Source organism: Podarcis muralis, chromosome 3 (assembly GCF_964188315.1).
Source record: "Podarcis muralis chromosome 3, rPodMur119.hap1.1, whole genome shotgun sequence".
Classification (NCBI taxonomy): Eukaryota; Metazoa; Chordata; class Lepidosauria; order Squamata; family Lacertidae; genus Podarcis; species Podarcis muralis.
Genome location: NC_135657.1, coordinates 49870353 through 49886731, shown reverse-complemented (window position 1 = coordinate 49886731; position 16379 = coordinate 49870353). Strand labels below are relative to the sequence as shown.

General features: G+C 44.8%; 1 protein-coding gene across 1 annotated transcript; it reads right to left on the bottom strand.

Moving 5' to 3' along the window:
* Window positions 1-1332: 1332 nt before the first annotated feature.
* On the bottom strand, window positions 1333-16109 carry UNC93A (unc-93 homolog A). Its single transcript, XM_077925831.1, has 8 exons — window positions 15740-16109; window positions 14755-14936; window positions 13343-13572; window positions 11079-11207; window positions 9641-9852; window positions 7819-7954; window positions 5662-5793; window positions 1333-2011 (listed from the first exon to the last, which is right to left on the bottom strand). The coding sequence occupies exons 1-8, from the start codon at window positions 15824-15826 to the stop codon at window positions 1734-1736; spliced, it is 1386 nt and encodes a 461-aa protein (XP_077781957.1). The 5' UTR covers window positions 15827-16109; the 3' UTR covers window positions 1333-1733.
* Between the last annotated feature and the right edge of the window lie 270 nt (window positions 16110-16379).

The following is a 16379-nucleotide window of genomic DNA, read 5'->3' as shown; positions in this document are numbered from 1 at the left end:
GAGGGTTAAAGCTTGGTTGCTTAGCAATGCAAAACAGATCCTGGGAACAAAAGCGAATGTTCTCATGGTCACAGGAGCTTTTTCCACTTCCCCCTTCCTTGAACTCTAGGCCTCTTCTCAAACTGAGCCAGCTTTTTCACAGGCCCTGCTGCTATGCTCTTATTAATATTATTATTATTATTTACTTGCCTTCACTCTAATTATTTATTATGGACCTACCTTCATGCTAAGGTCCAAGGACGGGTTGCAACGTTAAAGCACAATCATGGGTATAATCATGGCACAGAATTTGTGTCCAATTCCAGCATAACTTTTCAGCAAAGAATGAAGCCGTAGAGGGCGGAGAAGAACGCGGTTCTCTCTGGGTATTCAGGTGGCTGCTGTATCACACGAGAAGTGTGGGAATCCAGTCTGTATAATAACAGCACAATGTGCCAAAGCAGGGGATAATTAATACAAAACTAAAGCTGCAATCCAAAAGGGAAGGGGCAGCGGTTGAATTGTAGTTTTGAGCATTGTGCTGGGCTTGTGCTGGTAGGGTGGGAGCAGCCAACTCCTAGTGGCTGTGGGGCCTCCCCCCTAAAAAAGTTGATGAGCATAGCCATTCAAATGGTGTCCATGCACCGCATTATGTTTGTATTCGATATCCCGCTTTATCACTACCCGAAGGAGTCTCAAAGCGGCTAACATTCTCCTTTCCCTTCCTCCCCCACGACAAACACTCTGTCATGTGATCAATTATGCAGGGCGGGGCTTACCCCCCCAATATTTTAGTAAAGTTGGCACCCCTGGTTCTTGCGCTCTCCTGTCCTTTCCTGAAGTTTTGTTTGGCTGCCCATGACATTCCTCTCATTGATGGGAGGGACATTCATTGCACCACATGACTGCTTCCACTGGTCTTGTGGACTCGGTGCGGCTCATTGGCCTCGTCCAAATGCCATGCCACATCCTTCACCCCATTTCATCAGATTTACGTAGTGTGTAAATAAATAGTAGATTAGCTCTACGATGTCTCATGCTTCTTGCTGTGTTCTGCCAGAAGCTTAGTGTGCATATATCATTATGATGTATGTCGCTAGAAGCACCCTGGAAGAGAAGGGAGATGCCTTTTCCAGAGCTGCGCATACCGGAGGACACTCAGAGTTCTGGGGGATTGCAGGTACCCCCAGGGCATTCTCCAACAATTTCCTTAGGAGACTTGGATGGAGAAATTACAGTTTCATGTTTATTTCCTTGAGGGGAGTGGTAAGCCTGTAATCCAGTTGAGAGTCAATTTATATTTTCTATGTGGATATGAGTGATTTAGTAAGAAACAGAACATTTTTGAATTATCAATGTATATTTATTTCCCCCCCCCCATTAAAAAAATTATCAAAGACCCATTAATAATATTTTTTGTCACTAGTAGCAAGAAGAGAAGGTCCCTAGTATTGTACTGTCTTAATTGAAGTCATTATTGTATTGGCAGAAAAAAACATCCTATGTACATTTTGCACCAGTTCGAAAGAACTGAAGTTTCCATTTACATATTGCACAAATCATGGTATCTGTTCCTTGGTAGCCTTCCTTGGTGTTGAGCCTTTTGAGAAGCCATCTGTAGCACCAGTCCTGTGATGCGCTGCCTCTTTCACAAGAGCTACTTTCTGGTAGCCCATACAAAATGCACATGAGCATAATTAGGCACTTTTGGACTGGGCCATTTGCTTGGCCTTACAGAGGTTTGCTTTGCTGGGCTACAAATGGGTTTGTGGATCTTTCTCGCCTAGTTCGTCTGGCTCCGGCTTTGAGATACTGGGTAGTTCAGGACCAGGAGAGGACTGTGATTCCAGGTGCTCGACTGCTGCATAGCATACCATGGCCACCACCAGTACAGCCAGCACAATATAAAGTTTGACATTGACACTTAAGAACGTGCTGTAACCAAAGGCGATGACAAACCCCAGGGACTCCCACAGGCGATAATTAGCAAAGGCGGCCTCCTTGTGCTTTTCAAATAACACTCCATAGAGAGCTGTAAACAAATGGAAAGAGAAGAATTAGGCAAAACTTTATGTTTGAAGCCTAAATCTGACACCCATCTAGGTCTGTAACTATAGCAGCAGTAGCTAACCCTCTTTCTCCCCGAAAAAGGTCATGCTGCAAGAAAATACATGATGGATGTCTTCTCTTTTTGTACCAGGAAGCTGCTTAGGATCACACAACATTGTAGCTTAAACCATATACTGCTGGGTTTTGAGTTTACTGTGAACAGGTCCATCGCCAGGCAACAGTGGTCCAGGGACATTAAAAAACAATCCTTGGTGTGGGAAATCTCTCTCACCTGCTTTTGGAGGGCAACACCTTCAGCCGGTGTAAGGGGCAGAGACAGAAGAGCTGCAATGCTCAAGAGTTCCTTGTGAAGGATTGTTAAGCCACTCGGAGAATTGTAGCTCTGAGTGGAGGAAAACAGGGGCACCCTGACAAGTGGCATCACAATTCTTTAAACGTATGGTGTGAATATGGCCAATGTTATCCGTGCTTTTAAAACAGTGCTACTCGGTCCTGTATACCTGAAGGAGCGTCTCCACCCCCATCATTCAGCCCGGACACTGAGATCCAGCGCCGAGGGCCTTCTGGCGGTTCCCTCATTGCGAGAAGTGAGGCTACAGGGAACCAGACAGAGGGCCTTCTCGGTAGTGGCGCCCGCCCTGTGGAACGCCCTCCCATTAGATGTCAAAGAGATAAATAATTACCTGATATTCAGAAGACATCTTAAGGCAGCCCTGTTCAGGGAAGTTTTTAATATGTAATGCTGTACTGTTTTTAACACTGATTGGGAGCCGCCCAGAGTGGCTGGGGAAACTCAGCCAGATGGGCGGGGTATAAATAATAAATTATTATTATTATTATTATTATTACTTGGAATCCTTAGGCATGCAAACTATGGGCTCTGTTGCTGCAGGAATGAATATATGAACTAACCTATGATGACATCAGGCAGTTCATGTCTAAAAAAAGGATAGGGGTATGGTAAGATCTGGTTTCAGTTCTGGTATGTAATATACAGAGGCTGCATAACTTCCCGGGATGATCCACACGTCAAATGGAAGTGCCTATGTTTATAATTAACCTGTTAGAAATGCTACATTGGGGAGGCTGCTGGCTAGAACATCTGTTCTACTTTTAAGAATGCAAGAGCTGCAGGATCAGGCCAAAGGCCCATCTAATCTAGCACTACTGGTTCTCATAGTAGCCAGCCAGATACCCGTGAGAAGCCATTAAGCAGGACCTGAACGCAACAGCTTCTACTCACTTGTGATTCCCAGCAACTGATACCCAGAGGCTCACAGCCTCTAAGAGCAAAGGCAGAACATGCTCAGGCTCTAACATGTTTAGAGCTCTTTTTACATCCTGCTGAAGAGGATAATAATGGTGTTTTTCAGGCCCATGCAACTCTTTAAACAGCATAGACTCATAGAATTATAAAGTTGGAAGGGACCGCAAGCAGGGCCGTCTTTAGCAGATGCGATGCCGGGGTGCAAATATCCGCCCAGCGCCCCCAAATTACCACAGATAGTGTTGGGGTGGCCATAGCTGTGCACTGACAGCCATTGGGGGGTGCAACTCTCCCCCATGCTGCTACGGGAAAGCGATCCCCGCAGAGGCTTGGGAATGAAGTTGCACCCCTCCCAAGCCTCCTCGGGAGGAGAGTGATCTCTGCAGAGGCTTGGGAGGGAAGCTGTGCGCCCGCCATCCATATGGTTGGCGGGGCGCAGCCAGTGGACGTGCAGGGAAAGGGGAGGCCGTCAGCAAAGCCGCGCAGCTCCCCCACTTGCTGGGGCGCCCCTGAGAGGCCGGCGCTCTGGCGCGACGCACCACTAAGCCCTATGGGAAAGATGGCTTTGACCACAAGGGTCATCTGAATCTTTTGCCCAACATGGGGTTCGAACCTGCAACACAACTACTGCAAAACTCCAGCATGGAAGATGCTTGTGTGTGCATAATAGTATGCATATTATTACATACGAAGCAGCTCTTATAGAAGAACAAATGAAATAAAGCAGATTTAACTTACAATACAGTGAGGAGCCAAAATATGACACGCGCTTTTGGATAGATGAATCTGAAAATGTGGAGTAGGGCAAGGATTCAGGCATTTCCCATTAAAATCCTTTAGGGGGAGCCCTTGGTCAATATTAGATTCCACAACCACAAGAGATCTCTTGGAACAGCTACTTGCTTAAACCCTGATAGGAGTTAATTTTTCAGTCTCTAGAATTCTCTTTGGAACTTTGTAATGAAACTCTGTTAAAGTAAGAGCTGAGTCATGTAACTGATAATTAAACTGAGCAGCTCATGCCTACCTCACTTTGTGTGTAATTCAAAAGCACAGGGTTTAATTTGAATTCTGCTGTGGAACCTGTTTTCAATGGCAGACCTGTGCCCTCCAGTGTGAAGTAATAATTAGGAAGAGTGGAGCTCTGAGCACGTGTGGAGTGTTTCTTTCTTAGAAGCAGCAAAGATAAGATACAGCTTCCACAATGGATCAAGTACCACAGGCTACTGTTTTTGGTGTTGTTGTTTTTTTGAATGGTAGAAGAAGCAGCGGTTGATAATTGCAAGGCACTCTGCACATGTTCACAAATCTTCTGTTGATTATTCAGGGCTAGTCCTATCTCATTTTGTGTTTACTGTATACCTCTTTTAAGGGTCTCTTTTTGTCCACATCTGATGCTTTTAGTTGTTGCCAGGAAAGCACCTAAACCATTTGTCATTCCACATAGCCAGTGCTTTTTTCTGGGGGTACGCATACCCCTAAACATTTTGTGAATCTTTGTACTTTTGTCCATTTACCCAATTTGAACTATAAAATGGTGATTTTCTTGAGTCAAAATGAGAGTAACCCTAAACATTTTTTAAAGAAAAAAGCACTATGAAACTATGTTTCATTTGAAGCAAAATAAGCCAGGTTTGATTCTGCAGCATTCAAAAATTTAAAGAAAAGTTTGCCACAAGCATAAAATGCTATTTAAGTTTTAACACCCCCGCCCCTAGTGATGTTACAGCATACCTGTTTTGGACCCAGGACTCAGCTACATTAATCAAATTACAACATTAAAAATGTGTTATAACACTGTGACATCAGATGGTGCTGTAGAGCTGAAATCACAACTCAGTGATGTTTTCCACTGTGAGCTTTACAATGGTGGTTTTTTTTTTTTTATTATAGCTGTGTAGATCTAGCCCCAGTCTTCCAACTCTTTCTGCCAAGGTGCATTCTACTCAGACATATCTCAGGAGCTTCCAGACGGGTGCTCCTCATGCACAGAAATGTTTCAGAGCATCCATGTAATGTCAGCATAGAATGTCAGCCAGCATAAAAGTGCCCACTCCACCACTTAATTCAAGTTACCCTTTCTAGGGAAAATCTAATCTAGTTTTTAAATTTTATTTTAATAGCTATTACCAACTCCCATTTGCAACAGTCAGTTTGCAATATTATGCCCCCATCTGGAAGCACCGATAGTTACTGGAGTATAGATAATCTGCTTTCAGTGAGACTAAGGCCACACAGTCCCATGCACACCTTCCTCAGAGTAAACCCCAGTGGAACTGACTTCCAAGTAAACTTGCATAGAGTTGTGCTTGTGCTGCCAGTCTTCCATGATAGAAAAGGCTTACCATTGGTCTGCGTCTGCCAGATAGCATCAGCCACACCCCACAGGGCAGGGAATACGAAGAACAGGGCAAGGTGGCTTGGGCGAGGTTTCCAGAGCAATAGTCCTATTATACAGGCAAGGTTGAGAACTCCACCTGGAAGATGATGAAAGGTTGAGAGAAAACAATAAAGAGTTTCAGAAGTAGGCCATTTCAGATAGTGAGAATTATATAGCTGCACCAGGCCACGGTCCACATTGTGCATTAGTTTCCAACAGTGGAACCCCCCAGGTGACATTGGAAGCAAAGAAGCAGTATCAGCAAGGCTGGCTATGGTATAAAGATGAAGTAAGCAACCACCTGGGATGTCAAAATTCCAGCTACATAAATGTTTTGGAGATCCACCAGAGTGCACAGAGGGGCAATGAGGCTGCTTAGGAGCACATTGGCTGGGCAATGTACCCTGCCGTTCAGGAAACAAATCAAGAGTCTTCTCATTTCTATTGGCCCCCAAGGTCACAGAGGGAAGGACCTGCTATCTCTTCTGCTGGTTGCCTGGAGGAAACAAACCTTGAGTCCTGGTTCAGATGACATGTTGGCTAAGCCAAAGCACAGCTTAGCTCACCGTGGTGTTGCAGCAGGAGGATTGCAGGCAGGAGCCACAATCTCTTCTTTGGGGTCTCTCATGCCCACCCATTCTTGCTTGGCTTGGCTTAGCCTAACAAGCCAGCCAGCCCATTGTCAAGGCAAGTAATTTAGTCCTGGCATATAATGGGCACCTGTCAGCCTAATGATATGGGTGAAGTAGGCAGCAAAATGTCAGCTGATTTTCTCAAGAGTGAAATTTTATCCAGGATGTGTAGTTGGGAACATTTCTCTTAAGTCATATTAGATGTGAAGTACATTCAGTTTGGAGAATGTGCTCATTAAAAAAAAGTCCAGTGAAACATGAGAAAGAGAACCCCAAGAGACATAATTTGCCAGGAGTGCCAAGTTCTCCAAATGTTTCTTCATAGTCTGTCCTCCCTCCCTGATGTTGGTCAGATCAGTGCCTTAGCAAGTGCTGCCAGTTGGCCCTATAAATTATATTATTGTCAGATCAGCACCTCCAAAAGGGACAGGCAAATATGTAGCTTATTGCTTCATGACTGCAGAAGCCATGACACCTCCCTGTTCAGGGAATGCCAGTCATTAGATGAAAGGAAGGGAACCTTCTTCTCCCCTGTCCAAGATGCTGGGATGGGATTTGTTTGTGGGTCATTTAATTCAGGATTACGTGGTATAAATCAGTATGCCATGCAACCACTCCAAGAACCCCATGTGGACACACAAAAGTAAAGTTTCAGAGGTAGGAAATACAAAGGGGACCTGCAGCAAAATGTTGCTGTGTGGAGTGCTTCTGCTCAGATTTCCAACCAACCAGCCACGTTATTTTCTAGGATCCTCTATTCCATCTCCATTTTCCATTCCCTGTTCCCCCTCTTAGCCGTCAGTGAGCATTCCACACCAACTGAGCATGCTCAGGGTGACACTGACTACTGTGTTCTGTTGGCGCAAGGATTTTCATTTATGCAATGGAACTCTTTCTCTTTTCCTCATGAACACTCTGTGCCCTCTCCAAATCTGCCCCGGAGGGTTTGGAGAACCCCCAGAACACATTTAGGGGGTGCACAGGGGGAGGAGAGGGGGGGGACATTTTGTTGCACAAGAATAAATCTTTTCCTGACAGAATGTGTTTGTTAGTATTACATTGGATACAACCCTCAGTCCTCAATGAACTGTTTTGGGGTCCTCACCCTCAATATTATTTTTTATTCCCCTGCAAACCAGCTCTGCTGATACCACTCTTTTGTGTGAGACTAGTGCTGCTTTGACTGCTTCAGAACTGGCACCCAGAGAATTGAGATTGCTATTAGTATATGTGATTCATGAGTTGAGAACCACCTTCTGCTGTGTTAGAAATGCTGAGACTTTCTCTGAAGTGACTGAGCAAACAGACATATTTGATATTCAAATTGGCCAAGACTGTTTCATTCCCAGTAATGAGGGGAGAATCCTCATCTGAACTGATCATGTTTTTAGCCAGTTCTTCATTAAATTATACCCCCTGCCTCTTAGTATGAGAACACCCAATTTTTCACACTAGATGAGCCCCCCGGTCCTCCGTTAGCCTTTACATACCCATTGCAAATAGAATTTTTCTGCCAGTAAATTGGGAAATCTTCCCAAAGAGCAGGGAGCAGAGTGAATTTGCAGCCGAGAAGCAGATCATCACATAGCCAACAAAATTTATCCCAAGGGCACAGGTCACATAGGACTAGAGAAAAAGAGAAAGACACACAGGCGCACATGGCATTATTATTCAATGCAGCAACGTTGTTTCTGTCATCTGAGGCTTAGGACTTCGTGTCTCTTTCTGAGTGCTGGGTGAATATTCATACAGAGAAGATGCGATCAATAAAGCACAGCTCTGTGCCTTGCCGTAGGGCCTCCAGATTTAATGTGTGTGCCTGCTGTGCGGTGATGGAGTTGAGAGCCGGGGTGGGGGGATAATTTGCTCATGTGCCGTACATGTTATCAAATGCTAAAGCAGCAGAAGAACTGGGGATGTGTAGGGAGAGGAGTTGACACACAGCGCTTCCAGACTGTCACTATTTTGGGGTGGGATTCAATCACATACCACCAGTAAGTTCAGGTTGGGCAACAATAATTGATTTGGAAGGTCTTGCATAACATGCCTGCTTCCCCCAAAGATGGGATTTTTTGCAGTAAGGAAAGTGATGGGGAAATGCACTGGGAAGTGTGGATCTAGGATAACACTTGCCAGTAACATCATAAACAGGCTGCCTGGAAGTGTCCACAAGGTAGATGATTGCCAACCATATGAGTAACTCTTTGGCTTCCTGGACATCAGAGTATGATGCATTTAATCAGATGGAGACCACAGAAGCAATATGCTAGTACTAAAAATAAACTTAGAGCTACCACTAAGCTCACATTAACCAGAGACATGGCCGGCAGAGAGGAATCTACAGAGGGGGACGAAGAGGGAAATAGAAACTTGATTCTTTCACACAACGAAAGTGAGGTAAGCCCTTCTCGCTCTGGAATGCTGCCTGTGAGTTTTTGCAGCAGCACAGAGATGAAGGAGCAGGATGCAGGTGGTAGGAGGGAGTTGGATTCAACTCCCGAGGAGGAGGAACTGGCTGCACCTGAGTCTCCAAGAAGTAGGAGGTGGAGCAAGCGATTAGAACCAAGGAGGACCAGCAGGAAGCGAGGGCGGTCCTGGGGTATAGCTGGCCTTGGGAAGGGCAGGAAGCCAGTCGAGTCAACTGACTCCGACAGTGAGGAGTGAGCTGTGGGAAGCTCAGATTGCTGGAAGCCTGTTATTGCTAATAAACCCCAACTAGTTAAACTGCCAGCGTGTTGTGTCTTGTGTGAGAGAAGTGACCTGACACTTGACTTCTAACCCATGGCAATTGCTCCTTGTATCAATGTTTCCCCATTCAGATCCAACTCCCTCTGATCCCTGCAGCACCGAGTGGTTGTCCGCTCCCTCTTCCCCTCAGCAGGTCACATAAGTACATAACAAGAGCATCATAAGAGCCAAAGGCCCATTTAATCCAGCACCCTGTTCTCACCCTGGCCAACCAGATGCCTATGAGAAGCCCACAAACAGGACCTGAGTGACAACAGGACCTTTAGAAAGTATTGGAGCCACATGGGATTTATTTGACTTCTGATGGCACATGATTTTCATCAGGTCTCTCTTGGTGGACCTACTGGTGTGTTTTGTTTGATTCCTGCTCTTCCTGGCTAATGGCATCTAAAACACTTTCTTCACTGACTCCAGAGGCTTCTTGGGCAGGTTTCAGGTATTCTCAGTAGGGCATCCATCTGTAGTGGGAGTTGGGACTCAAGAGTCCTGAGTGTCCCATGAACATTTCCCCATGTATTCATTGAAGAACTCAGGGTAGAACTCACATTTTGCTCGCGTTCCTACCTTGGTGTAGTCGCCAGCAAGGAATCCTTGTTCAAACCCGCTGTACATGGTCAGGGGAATCAGGAGACACTGGCGTTTATCTTTAAGATGCCGAAATGTTGCCATGAAAGTGAAGCACAAGGAAGGTGTCTCCTTTTTCTCGCCCTCTGCTTGGTCGTCTGTGATCCGATCCAGAAAAATAGCAACTAGCAACACAGCTAGCACCCCACTGCCTGGATGCATTGGAATAAGAACCAAGTCCCAAAGTGACAAGCAATTCATAGATTTATTCTCAGAGCTCAGTTATGGGTTTAGAATACTCAGTCAATAAGTGTCTTTAAATTCAGCTCTAGAGGCCAAGAGAGTTTAAATAAAATCAACTGTTTTGAAGTCTCTGTCTTCAATATCAGGGCATCCACCATGCACAGCAAACTGCTCTGCTGTGTCATTTGTGCTAGGGCAGCTGGAAAAACCAACTGTGCTGTTGCATAAGACAGATTTCTTACCCTTCCAGGTTAGGTCAGAGGTTAAAGAGAGATCACCATGATTGCGTCTGTCAACATTGCCTCTAGGTGAATTTGTTTCCTGAGCCTCTGGCTTCAGAATTAGTGACAGTCTTTTCCAAAGCACATGTGAAGAGGGAAATTATACTATGGAACTGGAATGTTAGACTTTATTTCATTAACTGAGGCCTGAATCACTCATAGGCCATACAATTTACAATTTACAGCTGAAATGAATATTCATGAATACGCCAAATTTGCTGAACTTTCCTGTTAAGTTCTGAGTGGGAAAATTCATATTCAAAATCTGAATCAACAATTTGGAAGATGAAATCTTGACCCAAAAAATTAAAATTTGAAGGCTTTGGCACTGTTAGTATTTTCTGACAGTTATAATTTTGCCTGGGGGCCTCTATCATAACCAGTCCTAGATTTTGCAGATTGAAAGCTGTCAAATACTAAAAATCACTGAATGTTGTTTATCAAATGCTGTAAGATTTTTTAAGTGAGTTACAAGACAGCGATCAAAAACAGTTAAATGATATTGCATACCATAAAATACTGTCAAATATGATATATTACAAATGGTTTTCCAGGAAAAAAAGCACATCAAGGGGTTCTTAGATGATAAAATCAATAATGGCAAACAAAGGTCCATGAAATATACTTTGCCCACTACTCCTTTTCTTCCTCTGCAATGACCATCCAAAGTGAAATGTTGGAGATGATCTGGTGCACACCTTCTATGCTATATGTTAAAGCTTTAACAGCTAACACTTTAACAGTTGTGGCTTTCCACAAAGAATCCTGGGACATGTAGTTCACTTCTGTTTACCTAGGCATTTGATGGCTAAAAGACATTGTTCCTGGCACACCTGAGATAACTGTTCTTAGGTGATATCAACTGAAATAGCGAGCAAACAGCAAACAAACAAATGGTGTCTGGAAGCACCTACCTGTGTAGATTCCCAGCAGAGTGTAGATTAAGGTTTCGTGTGGTTTTTTTTGAGCCACAGTGCTGTTTGTAGCATTTACCCCCGTGCAATGTTCTGCACCACAGCACAGATCTGCGTCTGAGTGTTCCACTAGGCCATAGGAAAAAGAAAAGAGCAGTGGTTGTTAGTGGTCAAAATCAAGACCATAAATTCAAGCATACATCCGCAATGGATTTCAAGCTGTGTTCCAAAAAACCCTGAGGTAGGTACTTCAAAATATGATCGAGGTTCTCATCACCAATGAAATCAATAATGGTGGACAGGCTGCTTGAGAGGCAATAGTGGAACATGTCCAGGAATCCTTTGCAACACACAGAAATGCCATAGCCAATTGACAGGGTTCCTTTAGTGGACAATTCCATGTGGAAGCAGCTGCTTGAGCAGCAGGGCATTTGATGTGCTCCATCAATGCATAACTGGTCACCGTTGTGCCCTCTGCACTTCAAAGATCAGGACCATCTAAATTGCCCTTTCTGGTCCTATAAGTTCTGACAGTGCCGTAGGGAGCTCACTTGGACTGGCATGAACAACAGTGTAAAAGCCAGATACAGCTTCAGAGAATGCTACTTCTGTTCATTAAGCTTTGCTATTTCATATAGTATTGGTATTTCGCAGTTTCAAAGTAACCGTGCCTTTGAGCCATGATCAAATGTTTTGATCCCTTGCCAGTCTTCAAGGACGTTACCAGCATTTTCTAATCTCCTAGCAGTAACTTTTGGTTTGGTCAGCCAGTGGAGTTTTATCCCCTTAAACTAGCTTAAGACTGCAGTTGTGGGGCAGGCTTTCCCCCCCTATATAGTTCCGGTGGCATTTAGCCCTAATCTGTCCCTTGAGGCAGCCTGCTTTTATTGTTATCCCTGGATTTGCTTTTAACCGGCCTACTCCACCTGGCCTGAGTTAACAACCACTGCCCAATTAATCCTTTAACTCCTGTGCTGAACACACACACACACACACACACACACACACACACACACAAATAGAAGACAAACCCATAGACTGAATCATTAGAAGACCTAGAATATCAAGTTGGAAGGGACCCAAACCACCTGCAATGCAGGAATCTCATCTAAAGCATCCATGACAGATGGCCATCCAACCTCTGCTTAAAAGCTTCCAAGGAAGGAGAGTCCACCACCATCCGAAGGAGTCCATTCCACTAGACCTCTTCCCAATGCTCTAGGAAGTTGTCCACAGGAACTGCAAACTGGGCACCCATGCCAATAAGAAAACAATCCTTTAACTGGGTTTAATAGTTTAGATCCTCAGATAGTTGAACAGGAGGTATTTTCCTGCCCTCCCTCCCCTGCAGCCACACTGAGGGGTGGTGGTGGTATCAGAATGCCCTCCAGAGTAATGTAGCTAGGTTATGGGGGCTGCTGGAAGAGGGGAGAATCACGCTAGGCTTTGGTTATTCCATTATCCTTAAAATTGCATCTATACTACTGTATCTGATACAGTATCACACTTTTAAAAAAAAAAATGATGAAAAAGTGGTTTTATTGATCAGTAGCACTTCCAAAGGCAGATATAGGCGAGGACGTGGTACCCTGTGGTAATATCATAAAAATGTAAGGCTGCCATCGCGTAGCCCTCATTGGAGGATCCAGAATCCTGGATTTTCATGAAGTCAGAGTGAAAAGGTAGTTGCAATGTGGGAGAGGAGGAAGATGCCAGAGGTTACCAGGAGGGTGGTTTGTGCGTAAGGGCAGGGTGCACAAATGGAAGAGGTAGGATGCAAGGACATGGGAGTGAAGGGGAGAGCAGGTGCAAAGCAGGACTGTAGAACAGCTTCAGAAATGGGGCTGGGAGGGTGAGAGTTCAGCAGTGGCATGGGGTGGGGTGGGGTGGGCAAGCTCTAGGTGGGGTTCGTATGGGGGGGAATGGCAGGGGAGCTGACAAGTGGTGTAAGCAGGGACACAGCCCCTAGGGTGTGTTTGTGTGTATGTAATATTTACCTTGCCTGCCAACCTAGCAGTTCAAAAGCACCCCCGGGTGCACGTAGATAAATAGGGACCGCTTACCAGCGGGAAGGTAAACGGCGTTTCCGTGTGCTGTGCTGGCTCGTCAGATGCAGCTTTGTCACGCTGGCCACGTGACCCGGAAGTGTCTCCGGACAGCGCTGGCCCCCGGCCTCTTGAGTGAGATGGGCGCACAACCCCAGAGTCTGTCAAGACTGGCCCGTACGGGCAGGGGTACCTTTACCTTTACCTTTTAATATTTACCTTGGTTGGGAGTCTGCTCAAATACAAGGGATGATATAAGATTTCCCCATACTCCAGAGGACTGGAATATCAGAAAGAATATTCCAAAGTACTGGTTGACAATATCTTTCCCAACTTTCCCTGCTTTCCGAGCATACGAGTTTCCAGCGATGGTGAGATATGTGCACTTGGCTGACCAGAGTGGTGCTCCTCCCAGCCCCAAGATCATCGATGTGGGGATCAGTGTGTACCTGCAAAAAACCACATTATTTAGATATCTCTTTTACGCTGCTAGCATTCTTGAAAGAAAGCCCAAAGACAGCTTGTTACATCATTAAATTCAAGATGAATTGCTCAAATGTTTACCCCTATACTATAACACGTATTCATGTGATATAAGAGCCATAAGGAGCTAGATTGTATTGAAGGTTTGCTGTTAACTCCCTGCTTATCATATTTTAAGCAATATTCAGAATTCATGTTTGTCTAATACATGATAGACGGAGACCTCAATATGCATTGGACTTTTCACCAGGAAGTTTTTCCCCAGGTCTAGGAGGCTGGGCATAATTGTGTATCAGGTTCATTTCAAGTTAAGTGGGGTTGGGGGGTTGAAATAAGCTCATGCAGCTCTCAACAGAGTGATTTGAAAACCACAACATTAAAGCTGCGCTCATATACCCAATGGAACCATTCAGCACATCTCTGCTAAAAGGGCTGGGTCAGCTTTGGGATTCTTTGGAGCAAGAGGAACACCATTCTCCAGCCTTCTCTCTCTGTGTCTCATGATAATGGACTCTAGTCCAGATTAGGGGTGGTATCAATTCTGACCACAGAACAGTCATAAAGAAGCCTACTGGAAAGAGCTGTTTCTCTTCCTTTTGTGGATGCATATTTTGGAGGCAAGTTTGTATTGGATGGTTACAGGGAAGCTCCTGCAAATGGAAACAGTGGCTGCGTGGCAATGGCCCACTCCCTAGTGGCAGCCATAATGTGGACAGTGGCTCACTCGTGGCTCGCTCACATTGCGTTATGGGATATTTCCACACCACTGTGAGATATTGCTGGCAGGGACCCAGAAACCACCCACATTATAGAAGCTGCTTTACATATTACAGCAGGTTGGGGGACCTGTGGCCACCCAGATGTTGCCGGACAACAGCTCCTCCATCCTTGATGATCGACCGTGCCAGATGGAACTGACAAGTATTGGAGTCCATCAACATCTGGAGGGCTGAGGGCCCCCACCTCTGTATTGCAGTCACCACAAAGAATTAAGATATGAAGATTTTCTGCTCGTATAATCCCCCTCGCCCAACTTGGTTTTCAGCCTTGCAGTGATGCCACAATCATTCTATGGAAAAAAGTCTGGCTGCTGATGGAAGTAGACCACAGTCCCACAGATCTCATCAGAAGTAGGCTAGCAGCATTACCAGCTGGCGTAGAAGTTCCCCAAAGAGTATGTGATATAGCAGCACATGGAGCCCACAATGGTCCACTTGCACCCAAGCTTCTTAATGAGGATCGGTGGGAGAAACATGGAGGAGAGGATAAGGGCTGCATAGACAACACTCAGAGAGGCAAAGCCCAGGCCTTCTTGAGAGTGGAGGCTGCTCTATAGAGACAAAATGAAATGGAATCAAAAGCTTTGCAATAAATAAGGGGACTTTGACTGACCGGCGTGGGTAGGGGAGAGAGAGAAGTCAGCAAGTCCTTAAGACAAGGACTTAAGTGGAGCATTTGGAAGCACAAACACTGCAAAGGACTAAGGATAATATGGAGAGCAAGAGAGACATGCATGACACCTTGAGCTCACTGGAGGAAGAAGGGTCAGAAATAAATGCAACAACAACAACACAAAATATGAAAATAAGTTAAAAACCATTTTTAGAACAAATGTCCAACGAGGACATGACAGAAGTCTATAAATTGATGCATGGTGTCAAAGAAGTTGATAGGGGGGAGAAAGGTTTCTCCTTCTCTCATTATATCAGACTCTTCTAGCTCCGATTGGTAGGAGGTTCAGGGGAGACAAATGAATAATTTGATAATGCAATTCACTTATAGAAGGAGTGATGGCCACTAGCTTAAAAGAGAACTAGGCAAAATCATGGGAGCATTGTCTCCCAACAGCTATTAGCCATGATGATGATGTTGAACTTTCATGTTCAAAGACCACATGCCACTAAGAAGAAACAGTGGAAGAGGGCTGTTGACTTCCAAAGGTCTCTATGGTGCTAGACTAGACAGACCTTTAACCTGATCCAGAAGTTTGTGTGATCTCTAGGGATTTCTCTTCTGTTATGGAAGACCCATGCTACCTTTCACTGGGCTAGCATCCCTGTTGCATTATATCCCCACAGATCGTCTTCAAAGATACCCCCTTAAAATGTACACTCCATGACAAGGTCCACCTACCTGCAAGCTCTGGAGCCCTCCATAAGCAGTAAATAGAAACAAGAATCCAACCGAAACCAGAATAATATTCTTCAGATGCTTCTCCATTTTGGGGTCCCATAAGATTTGTTTATTGCAAGGTTTTAGGTGTTCACTGAATCATTCCAGCTGAGGAGTCCAAGGAAGGAGGAGAAATGGCAGCCAAGCAACAACTTTGCTTCTCCTGTAATGCAAAAATGTCAAGTCAACCATTTGGGCTAAAGCCAATGAACTTTACCTTCTCCAGCATTGAAAATACTTCAAGAACTTGTTACTTATTCACTTGTTCTGTTAGACGAAAAGGGTTTTAAAGATGCCTTGATTATTTGCATAATTTGTGCCCTTTAACACCCAGTTACAAAGTGTGTTCAACCGCAATAGCGTTTTTCATATTGCTCTTTCGCAACGTAACAGTGCGAAGAGCTGGCACAGAGGAATGAATGCCTTTTGAGTAGCATGTGGGTGGGATACAGTTACAGGTTAGCCATAAAGGGAAGTGGCTGAAAGGTCACTTGGAAGGCCTGATTGCTTAATTGCTTACAAGGGAGGTATCGTACCTGTTATTAATCCAGAATCTTAATATGACAGGGTAACAGGGCACTGTCATTCCTTCTGGGCAACA